The sequence below is a fragment of the Choloepus didactylus genome, chromosome 18 (assembly GCF_015220235.1).
Source record: "Choloepus didactylus isolate mChoDid1 chromosome 18, mChoDid1.pri, whole genome shotgun sequence".
Lineage (NCBI taxonomy): Eukaryota > Metazoa > Chordata > Mammalia > Pilosa > Megalonychidae > Choloepus > Choloepus didactylus.
In genome coordinates this window covers 35,941,707-35,964,041 of record NC_051324.1, presented here as the reverse complement: position 1 = coordinate 35,964,041, position 22,335 = coordinate 35,941,707, and the positions used below count along the sequence as shown (strand labels likewise).

At 38.3% G+C, this 22,335-nt stretch overlaps 1 protein-coding gene across 6 annotated transcripts in view; it reads left to right on the top strand.

The window, feature by feature from the left end:
• The window catches only part of RPS6KB1 (ribosomal protein S6 kinase B1), a 169,934-nt gene that overhangs the window by 29,780 nt on the left and 117,819 nt on the right, over nt 1-22,335 (top strand). For 5 of the 6 annotated variants that reach the window (XM_037808430.1, XM_037808428.1, XM_037808426.1 and 2 more), the window contains exons 7-13: nt 373-473; nt 2,279-2,369; nt 2,555-2,645; nt 3,138-3,245; nt 3,545-3,607; nt 3,787-3,864; nt 6,472-6,579. In XM_037808430.1, the coding sequence (XP_037664358.1) occupies nt 373-473; nt 2,279-2,369; nt 2,555-2,645; nt 3,138-3,245; nt 3,545-3,607; nt 3,787-3,864; nt 6,472-6,579 (640 nt within the window). Of the gene's footprint in view, nt 1-372; nt 474-2,278; nt 2,370-2,554; nt 2,650-3,137; nt 3,246-3,544; nt 3,608-3,786; nt 3,865-6,471; nt 6,580-22,335 lie in introns of those variants that run through there. The other variant, XR_005212601.1, reaches the window with a different exon arrangement.

Genomic DNA, 22,335 nt, shown 5'->3' with positions numbered 1-22,335 from the left:
GGGATTTGAAAGTTGGGGGTGAGTGGGAGAAATTTGCTTTGACTTGAATGGCTGTTGGCCTAATTCCTACACAGACAGAACAAAACATGACCAGTGATAGTTTGGCATATTCTGGACTTCCTTCAATTTTAGCAGTATGTTCTAATGATGAAATAAAGCAGTTTATAGTTTCACTAAAATGAGTGAAACATATATGTCCCTGTGCCTTTTGGCAGCAACCTATGCCATCTCTTCCCCCCATCCCCACCTCCCACCCCCACTAATTTGGTCTTTGGTGCATGTCTGTTTCTTTCAAGGAAATTTGCTCCATATACATAAGCTGCTTTGGCTAAATTACTCTTTTTAATTTTATTAAATCACTTTTGTTTCCAGCTTTTACTTGGCAGAAATCTCCATGGCTTTGGGGCATTTACATCAAAAGGGGATCATCTACAGAGACCTGAAGCCGGAGAATATCATGCTTAATCACCAAGGTGGAGATATACCGTAAACAATTCTATAAATAATCATCTTAAAATCTTCCCACACAAGTCATGGCCATTTTCAAAGCCCCATATCCATCTGTCTATTATTATATACTTCCTCCCTCAGAATTTATGGCATTATGATAGTTGCTGATTCTTAACTATATTGAGATTAAAGGGAGTTGAGGATAACTGGCCACTCAATGAGGTTTAATCCTTATTCTTTTTAGCTGTGTCATTCTTCTGAAATCCTTACGTAAAATATGGTGAACCAGAAGCTGGTTCAAACAATAAACTTAGTTTGTTTCTTAAATTGGAAACTAAATCTTAACAATACAAATCGAATTTTCTTTAATGATAGAAATACATAAATATTGGAAGCCATACTCTTTATGATAAATTTTACTAATGCTGGAAAAAAGTAGGGATTGGAATTAAACCAAAGATTTGATGCAGCCTTGGATATAAAATGTTTAGGGGACCATCAGTTTATTCTTGCTGTTTTTTTGCTACAACAAACATAAACATCAGAGAGACTAGTGTTCTATACAACTGTAAATACAGCAAAGTGAGTCTTGACTAAAATTATGTGCTGCTACAGAGAGTTCAGTTTATGTTACGCTAATCTGGGCTGGTTGGATGTGGCAATTCACTCACACCCAAAAGGAGCAGTCAGCTGTCAACTGTCCAAGGTATCTGGGGGGCTGATGGCAGCTGCACGCAGATCCTTAGATGTCTACAAAGTTTATGGAGGAGGTGGTTAACTGTTAACAAACTCTTGGACAGAAAACCATGTATGGATAACTGAGGCCAGTATAATGTTCCAAATAGTGCTTTTTCCCTTTTTCTTTTTTTTAAGGAGAAATTACATACTTAACCAAGTGTGTCATAGGAATGTATGTGTCTCCCTCCCATTTCTTCCCCACACCCACCCTTCCCCCTTATATGAGTGTGACTTCTAAGACCAAGAATAGAATAGGGGAGTGACTAGTTAGCTTCTTCTTTGACCCATAAGCTTGAAGTGGTTCTGTGAAAATAAAGATCATATTTCTTCTTCAGTGTCAGACACACATTTACATTTTAATCAGTAGGCCATTGCCTTTTCTTTCCTCTGAAATAAACCTCGAATAATGGGGCACCTGGGATTGTTGAACTAATGACAGTTGATATCTAATGACAGTTCAGTAAAATTAAAGCAACTGAAATGTTCTTTGTGTAAGGTAGTTAATTTTTCATTTTCTGGATCAGAGATGATCCCATGCCATATAGCAGTTACATTTCTTTGCTCCAACTGGTAGTATTGGGCAGAATAAGGTAACTTGTTTTAGGCAACTTTTTGAGACCATTTTAAGAACTCTCAAGTCACAGTTCACTGTGATGAAAGCTGTACATTTGAAGTGCAGTGTCACACCTTTGTTTAAAAGATGCAGAGTATGTTTATTAGGGTCTATGTATTTAAACCAGACTTCATCAAGAACTAAAAGAAAATTTCCCCCAGAAATTTTCTTGCTATGGTAGAGGGTTCTGGCTATAAATAAAGCTGAAATCTTAGACAAACTGTTTTACTTATTTTGCCATCTTTATTTTCCCCTTAATAGATCAGGTCATTAGCAAAAGATAACTTTGCCCTAGCCTTAAAGATTTAGTATCCTATTTTATGGATGGCACTTCGTTAGTTCCTGACATCTTCAGAAACCTTAAGGCAGGAAAAAGGAAAATATAAATAGAAGGATAGATTATTGTCTTGTGCAATGTGTTCAAACACGACATACTTAGAATTCTCAGAATAACCATTCTATAATCTTTCATTGTAGGTCATGTGAAACTCACAGACTTTGGACTATGCAAAGAATCTATTCATGATGGAACAGTCACACATACCTTTTGTGGAACAATAGAATACATGTGAGCTGCATGTTGACAGAAATATAGCTGGTCTGGGGGTAACAGCTAACTTTTACCTGCTTTAAGTAATAGTGTGCTAAGTTTTCTGTTGCACTGTTTGGGTCCATATATTGTTTTTAAAATTATAATTCGTATGATATACAAGTGGGTGAATTCTTCAAGTTTATTATTTTTTCTCATTGTAGGGCCCCTGAGATCTTGATGAGAAGTGGCCATAATCGTGCTGTGGATTGGTGGAGTTTGGGAGCATTAATGTATGACATGCTGACTGGAGCAGTAGGTGCACAGTTAAAAGCTGCATGTGTTATGGTCTAAATCACTACAGCAGGAGACCTTTCCTGTGCTTTCTGAAAATGTTACCAGTGGAATTATTTTGAAAGCCCAAAGATTTGTTAAAAACAATTTAACACTAATAATGCCTTATGATTATATGGTACCCCTTACTTTAAAAACATGTTCACTTAAATGATCTATGTCATGGCAGTCCTATGAAATAAATGTAGAATAGATATTGTCCTTACAAATGGAGAATTTGAAGCATAAAATCATGACTCATCCTTTTTCACAATATAAGTAAATAATGGAAACCCAGGCTTCCTTCCAGAACATTGCTATTTCCTTGGTGCTGTCACTTAAAAACTACAGGTCTTTAGCAGGTAGACCATGTCATAACATACATTTCTGATCTCAATGTCAAGAAACGTATAATGTTATGTTTTTAAAATTTGTTTTTTGTATGCTAATTTTTTCACTTTCTTCTGCTCTTAGCCCCCGTTCACTGGGGAGAATAGAAAGAAAACAATTGACAAAATCCTCAAATGTAAACTCAATTTGCCTCCCTACCTCACACAAGAAGCCAGAGATCTGCTTAAAAAGGTAAGGGATCTTAAACAGACACTCACAACATGAGCCTCAACTACTAGGATTTAACTTGATAGAAATTAACATATGTTCTGAATAAAGAATCATGTACAGATTTTGAACAAAAAGGCCTACAGTTTTGAAGGCAAAATATAAATTTGCTTGTTTAAAGATTTCTTTTTATTCCCAAATAGTATTTATGATAATTAGTAAATTGTGTTTTCTCAAGGCAAAGTAGAAAAGCAAATTCTAAAGAGAACAAAATCATTGTGACCAAGTTTCATCCTTCCCCCCCCCCCACCCCCTCCTTAAAGCTGCTGAAAAGAAATGCTGCTTCTCGTCTTGGAGCTGGTCCTGGGGATGCTGGAGAAGTTCAGGTAGGTGTTTGTATGTTTGGTGTTTTGGGAGAGGAAATGCTAATTTTGTGTGTTTGTGAGGGTTTTATGTAGTTGCTTATGTTTAATTTATTTTGTGATTTGTAACTTCAAACAAGCAGTTATTGTCAGTCCAGTAAAGTCTGTTCCTCATGACTTGTCTTCCTCCTCTTTTTTTCTAGGCTCATCCTTTCTTCAGACATATTAACTGGGAAGAACTTCTGGCTCGGAAGGTGGAGCCTCCCTTTAAACCCCTGTTGGTATGTATACATGAAAAGATAAAATTTGAGGGTCCTAGTACTTTTTTAGTGTAAGAGAATTTCAGAGGAGTCCAAATCTTTATATTTATTAACAGTTCAACAAACTTTGACCTACCCTCTCTTCTCTTCAGAATCTTTATTCTGTACAGTGTTTTCAAGAATAGCAATTACTGACTATATTAACTATTTTTAAATTGGTTGCCTAAGACACTTAAAATTTTCAAGTAGTTGGAGTTTTTGCTTTTTTTGTTTTACTTAATTCAACCCCATTTAAGATATGATTCTCTGGGAATTTTTTCTTCAAAATGTTGGCTTATGTTTATGAATAAATGAGTTAGTACATTAGTTCTGGTCTTTCTTCTGTCTTAGAATCTGAGAAAATATTTCTTTTTCATTTCTTGGGATATAGGTGGTATAGAAGGAGGGTAATTATTATAATTTGGCCTTGGAGCACAGGGGACCCACTTTAAAATTTCAATGTATACTATTGTAAGGAGAATAATTCACCCCATGAACCAACTGCGCAGCTTCAAAAATTATCAGTTCACCTTGTTTAAACGTAAAAGTAACCACCGTGTCATCATCACACCTAAAAATTTGACAGTTTCCTCAGTTATCTTTTTTTTCTCCCTTTTTTCTTTTCTTTTTGGTTTGTTTCAGTGAGAATTCAGTTAAAGTCTATACATAGTTTGTTTACTATGTCTCTTAAGTCTCTTTTCATCTATAGATTTTCCTTCTCAATTCTTCCCCTGGGGATTTTTAGAGGACACTCAATCATCTGTCTTGTAGAATTCCTCACATTTAGATTTTGCTGATTTTATCCCATGGTCTCATTGACTCATGTTCATCTGTTCCCTATGTTTCAAAAAAACCCAAAAAACTGGTAATTAGATCTAGAGGCTTGATCTGATTCATATTAAAATTTGGTGTTGTGTGCTTTGATCAGGAAACATAATGCATAATTGTATTTCTTTTAGTGATGTTAGCAGTCATTGATCATTGTCTACATCAGTTATTCTCAACCAGGGGCAATTTTGCTTCCCACCCACCCCCACCCCCTACCAAGGGACATTAGGCAATGTCTAGAGACATTTTTGATTGTCACAACTTGGGGAGGAGGTGCCATTAGTATCTGTGGTTTAGCAGAGGTAGAGGTCATTGATGCCGCTAAACTTCCTACAATGCACAAGACAGCAACCACTACAAAGAATTAGTCCAAAATGTTAATAGTGTTAAGATTGAGAAACTGTGGTCTAGTTCCATGATTTTATTGGGAGTTTGCAAAATGTCTTATTCTAATACTGCTATTTGTTCTATTTATTTATTTTATTTATACATTTTAATAATTTATAAGTGTTATTTATTAGTTGGAATTCTTCTATTAAAACAAAGCTTATCAATTGCTTGGTTACCTGAGGTACATAAAGCTCATACAGGAAAGGCAGGATAAATATTTGATTCTTTCCCAGTTTTCAAAATCATTCAAAATAATGAATCACCTCCTCAGCATCTTCATAAATTGACCAATGAATTATGTAGGTTTTTTTTTTTTTGGGGGGGGGGGTATCATTATAAACTCATTAGGGGTATCATTATAAACTCATATTTTAATATATTTGTGTTTCAATACATTGCAGTTATTTTTATTAATGCTCAAGTTTTTCCATCTTTGGGCAGTATCCTTTTGACATGACCTTCTTTATGTCCTTTACATGATCATAGTAGTTTGTTTTTAGACTAGAGAGCAAAACAAGGAAATGATGTTCTGTGCCCATCTTGTACATTTCCTTCCTCACACCTGGAAGCCATTTCTCCAAGGAGTCTTGACTCCTTCTAATGGGAAATGGAATTGAGAGATCACAATCTGGTTTCTAGGAGTACTCAGTGGTCTTGGTTTGATCATTGTTAGTAAGTCCTGAACTTTTTAATTAGAAGAATCTTTTGTGAATGAGGTCAGTGTGCTATGTTTTAGTATTAAATTAGCTTTTCTAAATTGGTATTTCCTGTATCTGGCTCAAGAGTCTTACTAAATATACTGGGAAAGAGAAAAGGAATTAATGAAACAAATCTGGTGCTTAAAATTTCAGTGATAATATTACTTTGCAAGAAAATATACTCATTCAGAGTAGAATATTATTTTTGCTCCTTGAGCAACCTAAAAGAATGAAATAAGCTATGAGGAGAGACTTTAACTGGACCATCTTAAAAAAGTGATTTGTATTATAATTCTACTTCAGTAGTTTTTCAGGTTTATTACAAACCTGCAGCAGCCATCTTAACAAATTTTCTCTGAAAAGATATTTAGCCATTGAATTAGGCAAACTGAAGCTTTGTGAGAGGGGTAAATTGATATTCATGTTTTAAAGGAATGATAACTGTGTACTATAATCTATTTTAATGCATGTTTAAAATTCAAAGATATAATTTGACCTGATACATTCCACCAACATTTATTTTTCAGTTTAAGATTCTATTCTGATACTTTATTATAGTCAAGCCCTGCAAAAAGAGCTCTATGTAGAGCCTTCTCTAATGCATTCCATGTATTTGATTGACATGTATAATATAGACTTTTAATTACTTTCTAACCACTTTGTTTTTGTAAAGCAATCTGAAGAGGATGTGAGTCAGTTTGATTCAAAGTTTACACGTCAGACACCTGTTGACAGCCCAGATGACTCAACTCTCAGTGAAAGTGCCAACCAGGTCTTTCTGGTAAGTGAAAGGATTTCCATGGCCATCAAAAGTTCAGGTACTAGAGTGGGCCCTTCAGTAAGAACAGTCAGTTTGCTTACTTTGCAGTTCATTTAGGTAACCTGAGGTGCTTTTTATTTTGAAAGGTGTTTTTTGTTGTTGTTGTTTTTGTTTTTGTTTTTTAAGCAATTCCCGCTTAACTTATTGGTAGCAAAAAAGTGATTCTGATGATCCACCACTCCATTTTAGTAGTTAATAGGAGTGTGTGATTCTTTGAAATGTATGATTCCTTTTTTGATTGGGCCCCTGCCTTAAAGTGATGTTTGGCTCAACATCTCAACTGAAAACCACACAGCCATAGCAATGGGAGAAGAGCTCACTCTGCTTTATTCCTTAAACAGCTACAGATTTGGGTACTCCTAATGTAAGTTCTTTAGGGATTTTTAACCTGTTTAATTGTGAATATTTGACATCAAAATATATTGGTTCGTATGTGATAGTAAATAAATGAGTCCTTATTTTAGAAATATCTATATGGTATTAAAATCTATCCACAGACAGAAAAACAAAGCTTTCAGATTGATCAACAAAAATTATTGATTTTTGATTATCAATTGCCTAAGTATTATATATGCTTATGATTATTTTATCACTGTGCTTACATACCTCATGAACATCTACTTCATATTGTATCTTTGTTTTGTCATTTCTGTTTGGACTATCTCTTGGCAGAATGGAATTATGGGGAAATAGTCAATTGGGAGTTTTTTCCTATTTATTTTGTTTCAGAGTTCACTAGATTTTATGATAGAATCAATAATTTAATTCTCAAACTTTTTTTCCCATACTGCTATCAGTATAACACAGAAGTATTGTATCTTTGGGTGTGGGGGTGTAAGTTCTAAAGTGCAGTGATTAGTCAAAATTACCCTTAAAATCACCATTGTACAGTATGTTTTTGAGTAAATTGAATAGTGACAGTTCTATAAATATGATTATATGATAATATATAAAAATAGAGTGTATTTGCAAAATATAATTTTATAGTATTTTTAGTTTTATAAAATAAATGACTGCATGTAGTTAAATTCATTCAAGTTTGATGTATGCATGATGCAACATAACTGTATCCCCCTTAATAAAATTTCTAGTATTCAGTTAGGGAAGTGGGCATGAATGGCTTTGATTCTGGCGATACTTTCTTTTTTCTTTTGTGTACTACTGTGGAGAATTTACACTCAAAGAAATTGATTTAACACAGGCAGAGACCTTTGCACTCAATTGGACATTGCAGAGTTTCAACTAGTTTGATGATTTTTTTCCCCATGAAAGGATAGAAATATTTTAACCAGCTACTAGGAAAGCCACAATTGTGGTGGCAAAAATTAAATAGTTCAGTTGCCAGGTAAATTGTTATTGAGCTTTGCATAATTAAGTGGCTAACTAATGAACATAAGAACAATTTGTTAGGTTGTAGCAGTTTCAGTACGTGAAAATGGATCTCTTTAAAGATTAATAAAAAATAGCCATATCCCACTTATCTGGAGATTGTGGTTCTAGCAACTTCAGTTCAACAAATATTAAAACTTCTTTTGTAAGTCAGAATTAGTGGAAATTCAAAGATGATTAAGGCCCAACTTGGTCCTCTTGTAGTTACAGCTTTAATCCTCTAGAACACATGGGGAAATGACCTCTGAGGTCCATGTATATAATCGTCACAAAGCATATGCACTATGAGATTGCACCTCACACTTCAAGACTTCTTCTAGAGCCTTATTGAGGCTTATTTACTGTAATCATAATATCCAGCTCCCTAGGTAACTAGAATAATAAATTAGAAGGGAAACATGGGCTTAGGACTGACTTAAGGGGATAAACATTGACAGCAAAAGCAATAGCAGACAATAGCTTAGCAGCAAGGCCCAAGAAAGAACTAAAGCTAACAAAACTGTGTTTGTTTTTTGTTACATTTTTTTATTGTGAAATATAACATATACAGAAAAGTGATATCTTTCAAAGTACAATTTAAGAAGTAGTTAGCAAATTTCAAAGAATGTTATGAGTTATAGTACAACCATTTCAGTTATTTCCTTCTAACTATTCTAAAACCCTAGAAACTTAAAAAATATATATTATGTAAAGATTCAGTACTCATAATCCTTTGTTAAATCCTGTCTTGTCTGTTGCTACCCCTCTCTCCCATTTGATCACTCAGTCTTCAGGGATATCTGGGCAGTGACCACCCTAACTCATTCATATTGAAAAGGGGTATCAACATTATGGTGAAGGGGAATGCATCTGGTTGATGTTCTTGAAGAGGCTGTTGCCTTTGGGTTTGGGGACTTCTCTGGCATAGGAATGCTCTGGAGGATTTAAGTTTCTGAAAATTAAACTTGGTGAGTGGAATTTTTAGAGTCTCAGATAGGGACCCAGGTGTTCGTTAGTATTTTTGGGTTTGATTCAGGTTTGGCATACTGTGGCCATTTGGAATAAAGTCTGGCTGAAACTTGCATAAGAGTAACCTCCAAGATAGCCTCACAACTCCTTATCTTCTGTCTTTCCTTCTAGTGTCTTATATGCCCCTAACCTTCGTCTTTCAACCATACTCACAGTCATCTTTGTTCAGTGTACTTACAATATTGTACTGCCATCACCCAGTATTATGCTATCCATTTCTAGATCTATACAGTCGATCCTTTTGAACATTCTGTACTCCTTCAGCATCAAATACCTGATCTTCACCCTCTTTCTGTCTCCTGGTATCTTCATTTCTACACTCTTCTCCAAACCTCTCTCTCCTGTATTTTCCTATCTGTCTGTAATACTCCCGTGAGTATTTCTTGTAGAGGAGGTCTCCTGTTCACGAACTCTCTAAGTGTCTATCTCTAAATATTTTAAAATCTCCCTCTTTTTTGAAGGGCAGTTTTGCTGGATATAGGATTCTTGATTGGCAGTTTTTTTCTCAGTATCTTGAATAAATCTGTTCCAGTTTGCTAATGCTGCCATTATGCAAAATACTAGAAATGGATTGGCTTTTTTTTTAATTAAATCCAGTTTTACTGAACTGTATTCACATACCATACAGTCATCCGTGGTGTATAATCAACTGTTCACAGTACCATCATATAGTTATACATTCATCACCCCAATCTATTTTTTGAACATTTTCCTTAAATCAGAAAGAATCAAAATAAGAAAAAAACATAAAAGTTAAAAAGAACACCCAAATCATTGCCCCCATCCCACCCTATTTTTCACTTCGTTTTTGTTCCCATTTTTCTACTCATTCATCCATACACTAGACAAAGGGAGTGAAATCCACAAGCTTTCACAATCACACTGTCACCCGTTGTAAGCTACATTCTTATACAGTCATCATCAAGAGTCAAGGCTACAGTTTTAGGTATTTACTTCTAGCTATTCCAATACATTAAAATCTAAAAGGTGCTATCTGTATAGTGCATAAGAATGTCCACCAGAGTGACCTCTTGATTCCACTTGAAATCTCTTAGCCACTGAAACTTTTTTTTTTTATCTTCATTTTATTGAGATATATTCATATACCACGCAGTCATACAAAACAAATCGTACTTTCGATTGTTCACAGTACCATTACATAGTTGTACATTCATCACCCAAATCAATCCCTGACACCTTCATTAGCACACACACAAGAATAACAAGAATAATAATTAGAGTGAAAAAGAGCAATTGAAGTAAAAAAGAACATTGGGTACCTTTGTCTGTTTGTTTCCTTCCCCTATTTTTCTACTCATCCATCCCTAAACTAGACAAAGTGGAGTGTGGTCCTTATGGCTTTCCCAATCCCATTGTCACCCCTCATAAGCTACATTTTTATACAACTGTCTTCGAGATTCATGGGTTCTGGGTTGTAGTTTGATAGTTTCAGGTATCCACCACCAGCTACCCCAATTCTTTAGAACCTAAAAAGGGTTGTCTAAAGTGTGTGTAAGAGTGCCCACCAGAGTGACCTCTCGGCTCCTTTTGGATTCTCTCTGCCACTGAAGCTTATTTCATTTCCTTTCACATCCCCCTTTTGGTCAAGAAGATGTTCTCCGTCCCACGATGCCAGGTCTACATTCCTCTCTGGGAGTCATATTCCACGTTGCCAGGAAGATTCACTCCCCTGGGTGTCTGATCCCACGTAGGGGGGAGGGCAGTGATTTCACCTTTCAAGTTGGCTTAGCTAGAGAGACAGGGCCACATCTGAGCAACAAAGAGGCATTCGGGAGGAGGCTCTTAGGCACAACCATAGGGAGGCCTAGCCTCTCCTTTGCAGCAACCGTCTTCCCAAGGGTAAAACCTGTGGTAGAGGGCTCAACCCATCAAACCACCAGTCCCCTATGTCTGTGGTCATGTTAGCAACCATGGAGGTGGGGTAGGCGAATACCCATGCATTCTCCACAGGCTCCTCAAGGGGGCACTGCATCTTTTTTTTTCCTTGTTTTTTTTTTTTTTTTTTTTAAACTTTCCCTTCTTTTTTAAATCAACTGTATGAAAAAAAAGTTAAAAAGAAAACAAACATACAGTAAAAGAACATTTCACAGAGACCATAACAAGGGAGTAAGAAAAAGACAACTAACCTAAGATAACTGCTTAACTTCCAACATGTTCCTACTTTACCCCAAGAAAGTTACCTACTATAGCAACATTTCTGTGAACTTGCTCCTACTATATCCATCAGAAATTAACAGACCATAGGCATTCCTGGGCATCCCCAGAACGTTAAATAGCTTATCTGTTCTTCTTGGATTATTGTTCCCCCTTCCTTAATTGCTCTCTATTGCTAGTTCCCCTACATTCTACATTATAAGCCATTTGTTTTACATTTTTCAAAGTTCACATTAGTGGTAGCATATAATATTTCTCTTTCTGTGCCTGGCTTATTTCGCTCAGCATTATGTCTTCAAGGTTCATCCATGTTGTCATATGTTTCACGAGGTCGTTCCTTCTTACTGCCGCGTAGTATTCCATCGTGTGTATATACCACATTTTATTTATCCACTCATCTGTTGAAGGACATTTGGGTTGTTTCCATCTTTTGGCAATTGTGAATAATGCTGCTATGAACATTGGCGTGCAGATATCTGTTCGTGTCACTGCTTTCCGATCTTCCGGGTATATACCGAGAAGTGCAATCGCTGGATCGAATGGTAACTCTATATCTAGTTTTCTAAGGAACTGCCAGACTGACTTCCAGAGTGGCTGAACCATTATACAGTCCCACCAACAGTGAATAAGAGTTCCAATTTCCCCATATCCCCTCCAGCATTTGTAGTTTCCTGTTTGTTTAATGGCAGCCATTCTAACCGGTGTTAGATGGTATCTCATTGTGGTCTTAATTTGCATCTCTCTAATAGCTAGTGAAGCTGAACATTTTTTCATGTGTTTCTTGGCCATTTGTATTTCCTCTTCAGAGAACTGTCTTTTCATATCTTTTGCCCATTTTATAATTGGGCCGACTGTACTATTGTCATTGAGTTGTAGGATTTCTTTATATATGCAAGATATCAGTCTTTTGTCAGATACATGGTTTCCAAAAACTTTTTCCCATTGAGTTGGCTGCCTCTTTACCTTTTTGAGAAATTCCTTTGAGGTGCAGAAACTTGTAAGCTTGAGGAGTTCCCATTTATCTATTTTCTCTTTTGTTGCTTGTGCTTTGGGTGTAAAGTCTAGGAAGTGGCCGCCTAATACAAGGTCTTGAAGATGTTTTCCTACATTATCTTCTAGGAGTTTTATGGTACTTTCTTTTATATTGAGATCTTTGGTCCATTTTGAGTTAATTTTTGTGTAGGGGGTGAGGTAGGGGTCCTCTTTCATTCTTTTGGATATGGATATCCAACTCTCCCAGCCCCATTTGTTGAAAAGACCATTATGACTCAGTTCAGTGGCTTTGGGGGCCTTATCAAAGATCAGTCGGCCATAGATCTGAGGGTCTATCTCCGAATTCTCAATTCGATTCCATTGATCTATATGTCTATCTTTGTGCCAGTACCATGCTGTTTTGGCAACTGTGGCTTTATAATAAGCTTCAAAGTCAGGGAGTGTAAGTCCTCCCACTTCGTTTTTCTTTTTTAGAGTGTCTTTAGCAATTCGAGGCATCTTCCCTTTCCAAATAAATTTGATAACTAGCTTTTCCAAGTCTGCAAAGTAGGTTGTTGGAATTTTGATTGGGATTGCATTGAATCTGTAGATGAGTTTGGGTAGAATTGACATCTTAATGACATTTAGCCTTCCTATCCATGAACATGGAATATTTTTCCATCTTTTAAGGTCCCCTTCTATTTCTTTTAGTAGAGTTATGTAGTTTTCTTTGTATAGGTCTTTTACATCTTTGGTTAAGTTTATTCCTCGGTACTTGATTTTTTTAGTGGCTATTGAAAATGGTATCTTTTTCTTGAGTGTCTCTTCAGTTTGTTCATTTCTAGCATATAGAAACATTACTGACTTATGTGCATTAACCTTGTATCCCGCTACTTTGCTAAATTTGTTTATTAGCTCTAGTAGGTGTATCGTTGATTTCTCAGGGTTTTCTAGATATAAGATCATATCATCTGCAAACAATGACAGTTTTACTTCTTCTTTTCCAATTTGGATGCCTTTTATTTCTTTGTCTTGCCGGATTGCCCTGGCTAGCACTTCCAGCACAATGTTGAATAACAGTGGTGACAGCGGGCATCCTTGTCTTGTTCCTGATCTTAGAGGGAAGGCTTTCAGTCTCTCACCATTGAGTACTATGCTGGCTGTGGGTTTTTCATATATGCTCTTTATCATGTTGAGGAAGTTTCCTTCAATTCCTACCTTTTGAAGTGTTTTTATCAAAAAGGGATGTTGGATTTTGTCAAATGCTTTTTCAGCATCTATTGAGATGATCAATTGATTTTTCCTTTTTGACTTGTTAATGTGTTGTAATACATTGATTGATTTTCTTATGTTGAACCATCCTTGCATGCCTGGAATAAACCCCACTTGGTCATGGTGTATGATTTTTTTAATGTGTCTTTGGATTCGATTTGCAAGTATTTTGTTGAGGATTTTTGCATCTATATTCATTAGGGAGATTGGCCGGTAGTTTTCCTTTTTTGTAGCAGCTTTGCCTGGTTTTGGTATTAGATTGATGTTAGCTTCATAAAATGAGTTAGGTAGTGTTCCATTTTCTTCAATGTTTTGAAAGAGTTTGAGTAAGATTGGTGTCAGTTCTTTCTGGAAAGTTTGGTAGAATTCCCCTGTGAAGCCATCTGGCCCTGGGCATTTATTTGTGGGAAGATTTTTGATGACTGATTGGATCTCTTTGCTTGTGATGGGTTGGTTGAGGTCTTCTATTTCTTCTCTGGTCAGTCTAGGTTGTTCATATGTTTCCAGGAAATTGTCCATTTCCTCTACATTATCCAGTTTGTTGCCATACAGTTGTTCATAGTATCCACTTATAATTTTTTTAATTTCTTCAGGATCTGCAGTTATGTCACCTTTTTCATTCATTATTTTGTTTATATGGGTCTTCTCTGTTTTTGATTTTGTCAGTCTAGCTAGGGGCTTGTCAATCTTGTTGATCTTCTCAAAGAATCAACTTTTGGTGATATTTATCCTCTCTATTGTTTTTTTGTTCTCTATGTCATTTATTTCTGCTTTAATCCTTGTTATTTCTTTTCTTCTACTTGGTTTAGGATTGGTTTGCTGTTCATTTTCTAGCTTCTTCAGTTGATCCATTAGTTCTTTGATTTTGGCTCTTTCTTCCTTTTTAATATATGTGTTTAGTGCTATAAATTTCCCCCTTAGCACTGCTTTTGCTGCATCCCATAGGTTTTGGTATGTTGTGTTCTCATTTTCATTCGTCTCTATATATTTAGCAATTTCTCTTGCTATTTCTTCTTTAACCCACTGATTGTTTAGGAGTGTGTTGTTTAACCTCCAGGTATTTGTGAATTTTCTAAGTCTCTGATGGTTATTGCCTTCTAATTGTATTCCATTGTGGTCAGAGAATGTGCTTTGAATAATTTCAATCTTTTTAAATTTATTGAGGCTTGTTTTATGTCCCAGAATATGATCTATTCTGGAGAAAGTTCCGTGAGCACTAGAAAAGTATGTGTATCCTGGTGATTTGGGATGTAATGTCCTGTATATGTCTGTTAAATCTAATTCATTTATCAGATTGTTTAGGTTTTCAATTTCCTTATTGGTCTTCTGTCTGGTTGATCTATCTATAGGAGAGAGTGATGTGTTGAAGTCTCCCACAATTATTGTGGAAACATCAATTGCTTCCTTTAGCTTTGCCAGTGTTTCTCTCATGTATTTTGTGGCACCTTGGTTGGGTGCATAGACATTTACGATTGTTATTTCTTCTTGCTGAATTGCCCCTTTTATTAGTACGTAGTGGCCTTCTTTGTCTCTCAAAACATCCCTGCATTTGAAGTCTATTTTATCTGAGATTAATATTGCTACACCTGCTTTCTTTTGGCTGTAGCTTGCATGAAATATTTTTTTCCATCCTTTCACTTTCAGTTTCTTTGTGTCCCTGTGTCTAAGATGAGTCTCTTGTATGCAACATATTGATGGTTCATTTTTTTTGATCCATTCTGCGAATCTATATCTTTTAATTGGGGAGTTTAATCCATTTACATTCAACGTTATAACTGTCAAGGCATTTCTTGAATCAGCCATCTTATCCTTTCGTTTATGTTTGTCATTTTTCCCCTCTGTCTATTAATATCCTTTATTGTACCCATACCGAATCTCTTTAGTACTGAACCTTTCTCCAAGTCTCTCTGTCCTTTCTTTGTTTCTCTGTCTGTAGGGCTCCCTTCAGTATCTCCAGTAGGGCAGGTCTCTTGTTAGCAAATTCTCTCAGCATTTGTTTGTCTGTGAAAAATTTAAGCTCTCCCTCAAATTTGAAGGAGAGCTTTGCTGGATAAAGTATTCTTGGCTGGAAATTTTTCTCACTCAGAATTTTAAATATATCGTGCCACTGCTTTCTTGCCTCCATGGTGGCTGCTGAGTAGTCACTACTTAGTCTTATGCTGTTTCCTTTGTATGTGGTGAATTGCTTTTCTCTTGCTGCTTTCAGAACTTGCTCCTTCTCTTCTGTGTTTGATAGTGTGATCAGTATATGTCTCGGAGTGGGTTTATTTGGATTTATTCTATTTGGAGTTCGCTGAGCATTTATGATTTGTGTATTTATGTTGTTTAGAAGATTTGGGAAGTTTTCCCCAACAATTTCTTTGAATACTCTTCCTAGACCTTTACCCTTTTCTTCCCCTTCTGGGACACCAATGAGTCTTATATTTGGACGTTTCATATTATCTATCATATCCCTGAGGTCCATTTCGATTTTTTCAATTTTTTTCCCCATTCTTTCTTTTATGCTTTCATTTTCCATTCTGTCATCTTCCAGGTCACTGATTCGTTGTTCAACTTCCTCTAGTCTTGTACTATGAGTGTCCAGAATGTTTTTAATTTGGTCAACAGTTTCTTTAATTTCCATAAGATCATCCATTTTTTTATTTAGTCTTGCAATGTCTTCTTTATGCTCTTCTAGGGTCTTCTTGATTTCCTTTATCTCCCGTACTATGGTCTCATTGTTCATCTTCAGTTCTTTGAGTAGCTGCTCCACTTGCTGTGTCTCTTCTGGTCTTTTGATTTGGGTGCTTGGGCTTGGGTTATCCATATCGTCTGGTTTTTTCATATGCTTTATAATTTTCTGTTGTTTTTGGCCTCGTGGCATTTGCTGAACTTGATAGGGTTTTTTTAGGATTTGTAGACCAATTGAAGTCCTTATCTCTAATTTATCAGATCTACAGCTTCGTGGAGTACACTTTCTCTAACTAACCAGCAGGTGGCGTCCACGAGCCACCTGTTCTCCACAAGCCAGTTCTCCCCTGCTTAGCCTTTTTGGTGAGTGGGGGAGTGAGTCTTGTGGGGTCCAATTGGTGTACCGAGCTTGCGTGTGTAGTTGGTGTTGCCTGCCCTGTATATGGGGCGTGTTTCTGGGCAGTCAGGGAGAGGGGGGTGGCTCTAACAATCAAATCTCCCTGGTGATCCTAGATTTTTAAAGCTGCTGCAATAGTCTAATCCTTCAGTTCAGTCCTGCCACAGTTTGTCTCTGCCACTGACCCACAAGTCCTTGGTATTGGCGTATGGCTCCTGAGACTTGCAAGTGGGCCCCTCTTCCAGGCCGTGCACCCCGGGTCCTCTGTTGAGGGATGACTGTGCTATGTCACAGGTGAGTGCCGTCCCCCCAGGGCAGTTCTGGGCTGCTGGGCTGTGTAGGGAGGCTCCAAGTCTGCTCAAATGGTGGCTGAATTGGGCTTTGTTAATTCACACTGCTCTACCTTCCCAACTCTGGGACAATCAGCTGAGGTTGCAGGGAAGGCTAATGTCCACGCCCAGTTTTGTGGTGTGTGCCTGTTATTTGAAGCACTTCCGTCACACTGGGTTGTCTGGGGCAGTTCTGGGCTATGGGGCTGGCGATGGGCAGGAGTGTTTCCTGTCCACCAGGATGATGGCTGTGAGCGGACACCCCCCTTTTCTTGGGAAGTTGTGGTGTTTAGTGAATTTTCTCAGCCACTGGATTATTGTGTTTTGTCTCAGAGCTCTTCTAGTTCTGCTCTTGACTTGACCTGCCGAAATAGCAAGTCTTTGAAGCTTTCTGTATTGGGCTTCTTAGAGTAATTGTTTTAGAAAAAGAAAAAAGGATTAAAAAAAAAAAAAAAAACAGGCCCTCCTCAGAGATCTAATGGGTTATTGAAATGCTAAGAGACAAAGCAACCAGGGCCATTAAGGAAAGGTCCACAGGGCAGAGAGATCAGCTTTTCTTCGGGATTTGCATATGCGCCTCAGGGCCCTTCCCCTTTCTATGTTCACCAGAACTCCAAAATCCTCCGCTTTTATTTTGGAGTTTTTCGTGTTGTTTTTTTTCTATGCCTGTCTCCTCTCTGCTGGGCTGGCTGCTCTCGGATTCTCTGGTGTCTGGTCTCAGTCTATCTATGGTTGGAGTTTGAATCAGTAGAATGAGTTTCCGATAAGGGCAGCCACTGCAGTTCTCCCTTCTCCTTCCCGGAGCTGACAGCCCCTCCTCCCCCGGGACTGAGCCTGGCAGGGAGGGGCGCGGGTCCCCTGGCCGCAAAAACTTACAGATTTCGCTGATCTCAGCAGTTCCACGTTTTCATGAGTGTTGTATGAAGTATGCCCAAAGTCAGATTGCTCTGTGGTGTCCAGTCCACGCAGTTCCTGGCTTTCTACCTACTTTCCTGGAGGAGTAACTAAAACATACAGCTCACCAGTCTGCCATCTTGCCCCGCCTCCCACTGAAACTTTATTTCGTTTCATTTCACATCCCCCTTTTGGTCAAGAAGATATTCTCATGGATTGACTTTTATAAAGGGGGTTTATTTGGTTTCAAAATCACGGTCTTAAGGCCATAAAGTGTCCAAGGTAAGGCACTGACAATAGGGTACCTTCACTGGAGAAAGGCCATTGGCGTCTGGAAAACCTCTGTTAGCTGGGAAGTCATGTGGCTGGCATCTGCTTGCTCCCAGGTTGCGTTTCAAAATGGTGTTCTCCAAAATGTTGCTCTTGGGGTGTTTTGTCCTCTCTTAGCTTCAGCTCCTCTTCAGAATGTCCCCCTCAGTTGCTCTGAGGTCCTTCTGTCTGTGAATTCCTTTATACGATTCCGGTGATCCAATTAATACCCACCCTGAATGGGTGGGGTAACATCTCCATGGAAATTATCCAATCAAACATTTCATTCACAGTTGATTGAGTCAAGTCTCCATGGAAACACTCAATCAAAGGATTACAATCTAATCAACACTTATACATCTGCCCTTATAAGATTGCATTAAAGAATATGGCTATTTCTGGGGGACATTGTTCTAGTTTGCTAATGCTGCCAGAATGCAAAACACCAGAGATGGATTGGCTTTTATAAAAGGGGGTTTATTTGGTTACACAGTTACAGTCTTAAGGCCATAAAGTGTTCATGGTAACACATCAGCAATCGGGTACCTTCACTAGAAGATGGCCAATGGTGTCCAGAAAACCTCTGTTAGCTGGGAAGGCACGAGGCTGGCGTTTGCTCCAGAGTTCTGGTTTCAAAATGGCTTTCTCCCAGGACATTCCTCTCTAGGCTGCAGTTCCTCAAAAATGTCACTCTTAGTTGCACTTGGGATATTTGTTCTCTCAACTTCTCCGGAGCAAGAGTCTGTTTTCAATGGCCTTCTTCAAACTGTCTCTCATCTGCAGCTCCTGTGCTTTCTTCAAAGTGTCCCTCTTGGCTGTAGCTCCTCTTCAAAATGTCACTCACAGCTGCACTGAGTTCCCTCTGTCCATCAGCTCATTTATATGGCTCCACTGATCAAGGCCCACCCAGTGGGCGGGCCAACACTCCATGGAAATTATCCAATTAGAGTCATCACCCACAGTTGGGTGGGGTGTATCTCCACAGAAACACTCAAAGAATTACAATCTAATCAACACTGATACGTCTGCCCACACAAGATTACATCAAAGATAATGGCGTTTGGGGGGACATAATACATTCAAACTGTCACAGACATAATATATTCAAACCAGCACAATATCATATCACTACCTTCTCGCCTCCATGGTTTCTGCTGAGAAATCTGCACTAAGTCTTATTGAGCTTCCCTTGTATATTATGGATGACTTTTCTCTTGCTGCTTTCAGAATTCTCTCTTTGTCTTTGACATTTGACAATCTGATTAGTGTCTTGGAGTAGGTTTATTAGGTTCAATTTTGTTTGGGGTATGCTGCACTCCTTGGACCTGTAATCTTATGTCTTTCATAAGATTTGGGAAGTTTTCATTGATTATTTCCTCTATTACTCTTTATGCCCCTGTTCCCTTCTCTTCTTCTGGGACAACTATAACACGTGTATTTGTGTGCTTCATGTTGTCATTCAGTTCCCTGAAACCCGGCTCATATTTTTCCATTCTTTTCCCTGTTTTTTTGTGTGTAGGACAAAAAAAAAAAGACGTCCTGTCCTTTAATTCATTGATCCTTTCTTCTGCCTCACCAAATCTGCTGTTAAATGTCTCCATTGTGTTTATCTCTTCTGTTGTGCCTTTCGTTCCCATAACTTCTACCATTTGTTTCTTCAAGCTTACAAATTCTTTCTTATGGTCACCCAGTGTCTTCTTTTTATCCTTCATGTCTTCTGTTACATTTTCCTTCAACTCAATTTGATTTAGAAGATTTGTTTGAACATCTTTTATTGTTTCAATTCTTGAATCTCAGTTTGGGTATCAGTTTGTTCCTTTGGACCATATCTTTGTGTTTCCTGGTGTGGTTTGTGATTTTTTGCTGTCCAGGAGTCTGATTTCCTTGATTAGTTTATTCTGGAGGTTGTTTTCTCTCTTTTGCCTTGAGTTTTATTGTTGGTTTTCTTTGATCTCTGTATTTCTTTGTTTCTGTGCCAGTTTGAATGTATTATGTCCCCCAAAATGCCATTATCTTAGATGTAATCTTGTGTGGGCAGACCTATCAGTGTTCATTAGATTGTAATTCTGTGAGTGTTTCCATGGAGATGCGCCCCACCCAACTGTGGGTGATGACTCGGATTGGATAATTTCCACAGAAGTGTTACCCCACCCATTCACGGTGGGTCTAAATTAAATCACTGGAGCCATATAAATGAGCTGACAAGCAGAAGGAACTCAGTGCAGCTAAGAGTGACATATTGAAGAGGAGCTGCAGCCAAGAGGGACATTTTGAAGAATGCACAGAAGCTGAGAGAGTAGCTGCAGATGAGAGACAGTTTGAAGACAGCCATTGAAAGCAGACTCTTGCTCTGGAGAAGCTAAGAGAGGACAAACACCCCAAAGCAATTAAGAGTGACGTTTTTGAGGAACTGCAGCCTAGAGTGGAACATCCTGGGAAAAAGCCATTTTGAAACCAGAACTCTGGAGCAGACGCCAGCCACAGGCCTTCCCAGCTAACAGAGGTTTTCCGGACACTGTGGCCATCCTCCAGTGAAGGTACCCGATTGCTAATGTGTTGCCTTGGACACTTTATGGCCTTAAGACTGTAACTGTGTAACCAAATAAACCCCTTTTATAAAAGCCAGTCCATCTATGGTGTTTTGCATTCTGGCAACATTAGCAAACCAGAACAGTTTCTCTCACTGCCCAGTTGTCAGATTGGCTCTGCCCCCATTTTCCCCAAAATCAGGCTCCCACTGTGGCCTGCCACAGGGATGGGTGGTAGGCACTGGGCACCGCAGCAAGTTTACTGTGTATGGTAATATAGATCTGCTGGCTTCCACTGGTGCTGTGTTTTCTGATGGCCAGGAAGACCTGGGTTTGTTTTAGAGCCCTGCTTTAACAGTTGGGTTGTCCATATTTTTTCAACCAGAACAGGGCTGGGTTTCTATGCAGGGTATGTAGACCAGTTCCTGTGGTCTTAATAAAGGGTCTGGAGCATCTTTTTTAAAGTATTTCTCTTCCCTTGCACTTTCTGGAATGTCCCGCAGATGGTGCTATTTGATAGCTTACTCATCCTCAGAGGCTGCTTTGCCACCGAGCTCAGGCTGCATCTACACAGATGAGGTGAAACTGTGGGATTCCTATGCCCTCACTTTGCCAGCTAAAATCTGGCTCAATGTGGGGCTACACCTGTGGCAGAGTACTCCGTCAGCTGACCCAGTACTCCAGCCATCCCAAAGGCAAGGAAATGGCCACTGGCTGCTGCTTCCCTCAAGGGTAGGGGAAGGGTTTTCATACCCAGGGATGGAAATGCAGTTTCTGTCCTTGTTTTCTCAATGTCTTTGTCACTCACTGACCTGGACTTGAAATGTCCTCCCCTGTCCCCTAGGTCTTCAAACAGTGGGGGTATGTCTCACTACTGTGAGAGATTTTTAAATCTGTGTCCCTGGTGGGAGGGATCCTGTCTGCTGATCTCATGCCTTTCCCACACAGAGACTGAGTGAGGGGGGAGGAGAGAGGATCATCTGGTCTGGGACGGAATATTCCTACCTGATATTTCTTCTCTTTTTTCAAGTCAGCATCTACAGGGTCCTTCTTCCAGTCTATATCCTCCTCCAGAGTTTCAAACAATTCAGAATTGTCCTTTTTTTCGTTATCTCTCTGGAAAGGAGTTTTCAGTAGCTGTTTATGTTGCCATATTGATGATGTCACCTCCCATTACTAGATCTTGAAGATGTTTCCATATATTATCTTCTGGGAGTTTTATGGTACTGTCTCTTATATTGAGGTCTTTGATCCACTTTGAGTTAATTTTTTTATAGGATGTGAGGTTGGGGTCCTCTTTCATTCTTTTGGATATGGATATCCAGTTCTCCTCGCCCCAGTTATGTCCCAGTTCAGTGGTTTTGGGGGCCTTATCAAAGGTCAGCCGACTGTAGATCTATCTCCGAATTCTCAATTTGATTCCTTTGATCAGTATGTCTCTCTTTGTGCCAGTACCGTGCTGTTTTGACCATTGTGGCTTTAGAGTAGGCTTTAAAGTAGGAAGTGTAAGTTCTCCCATTTCGTTCTTTTTTATTATGTTTTTGGCAATTCAAGGCCTCTTAGCCTTCCAAATAAATTTGATAACTAGCTTTTCCAAGTCTGCAAATTAGGTTGTTGCAATTTTGATTGGAATTGCATTGAATCTTTAGATCACTTTGGGTAGAATTGACATCTTAATGATGTTTATAGCTTTCCTATCCATGAACACAGAATGTCTTTCCACCTATTTAGTTTTTCTTTGATTTCTTTTAGTAACTTTTTTTTTTTTTTTGTA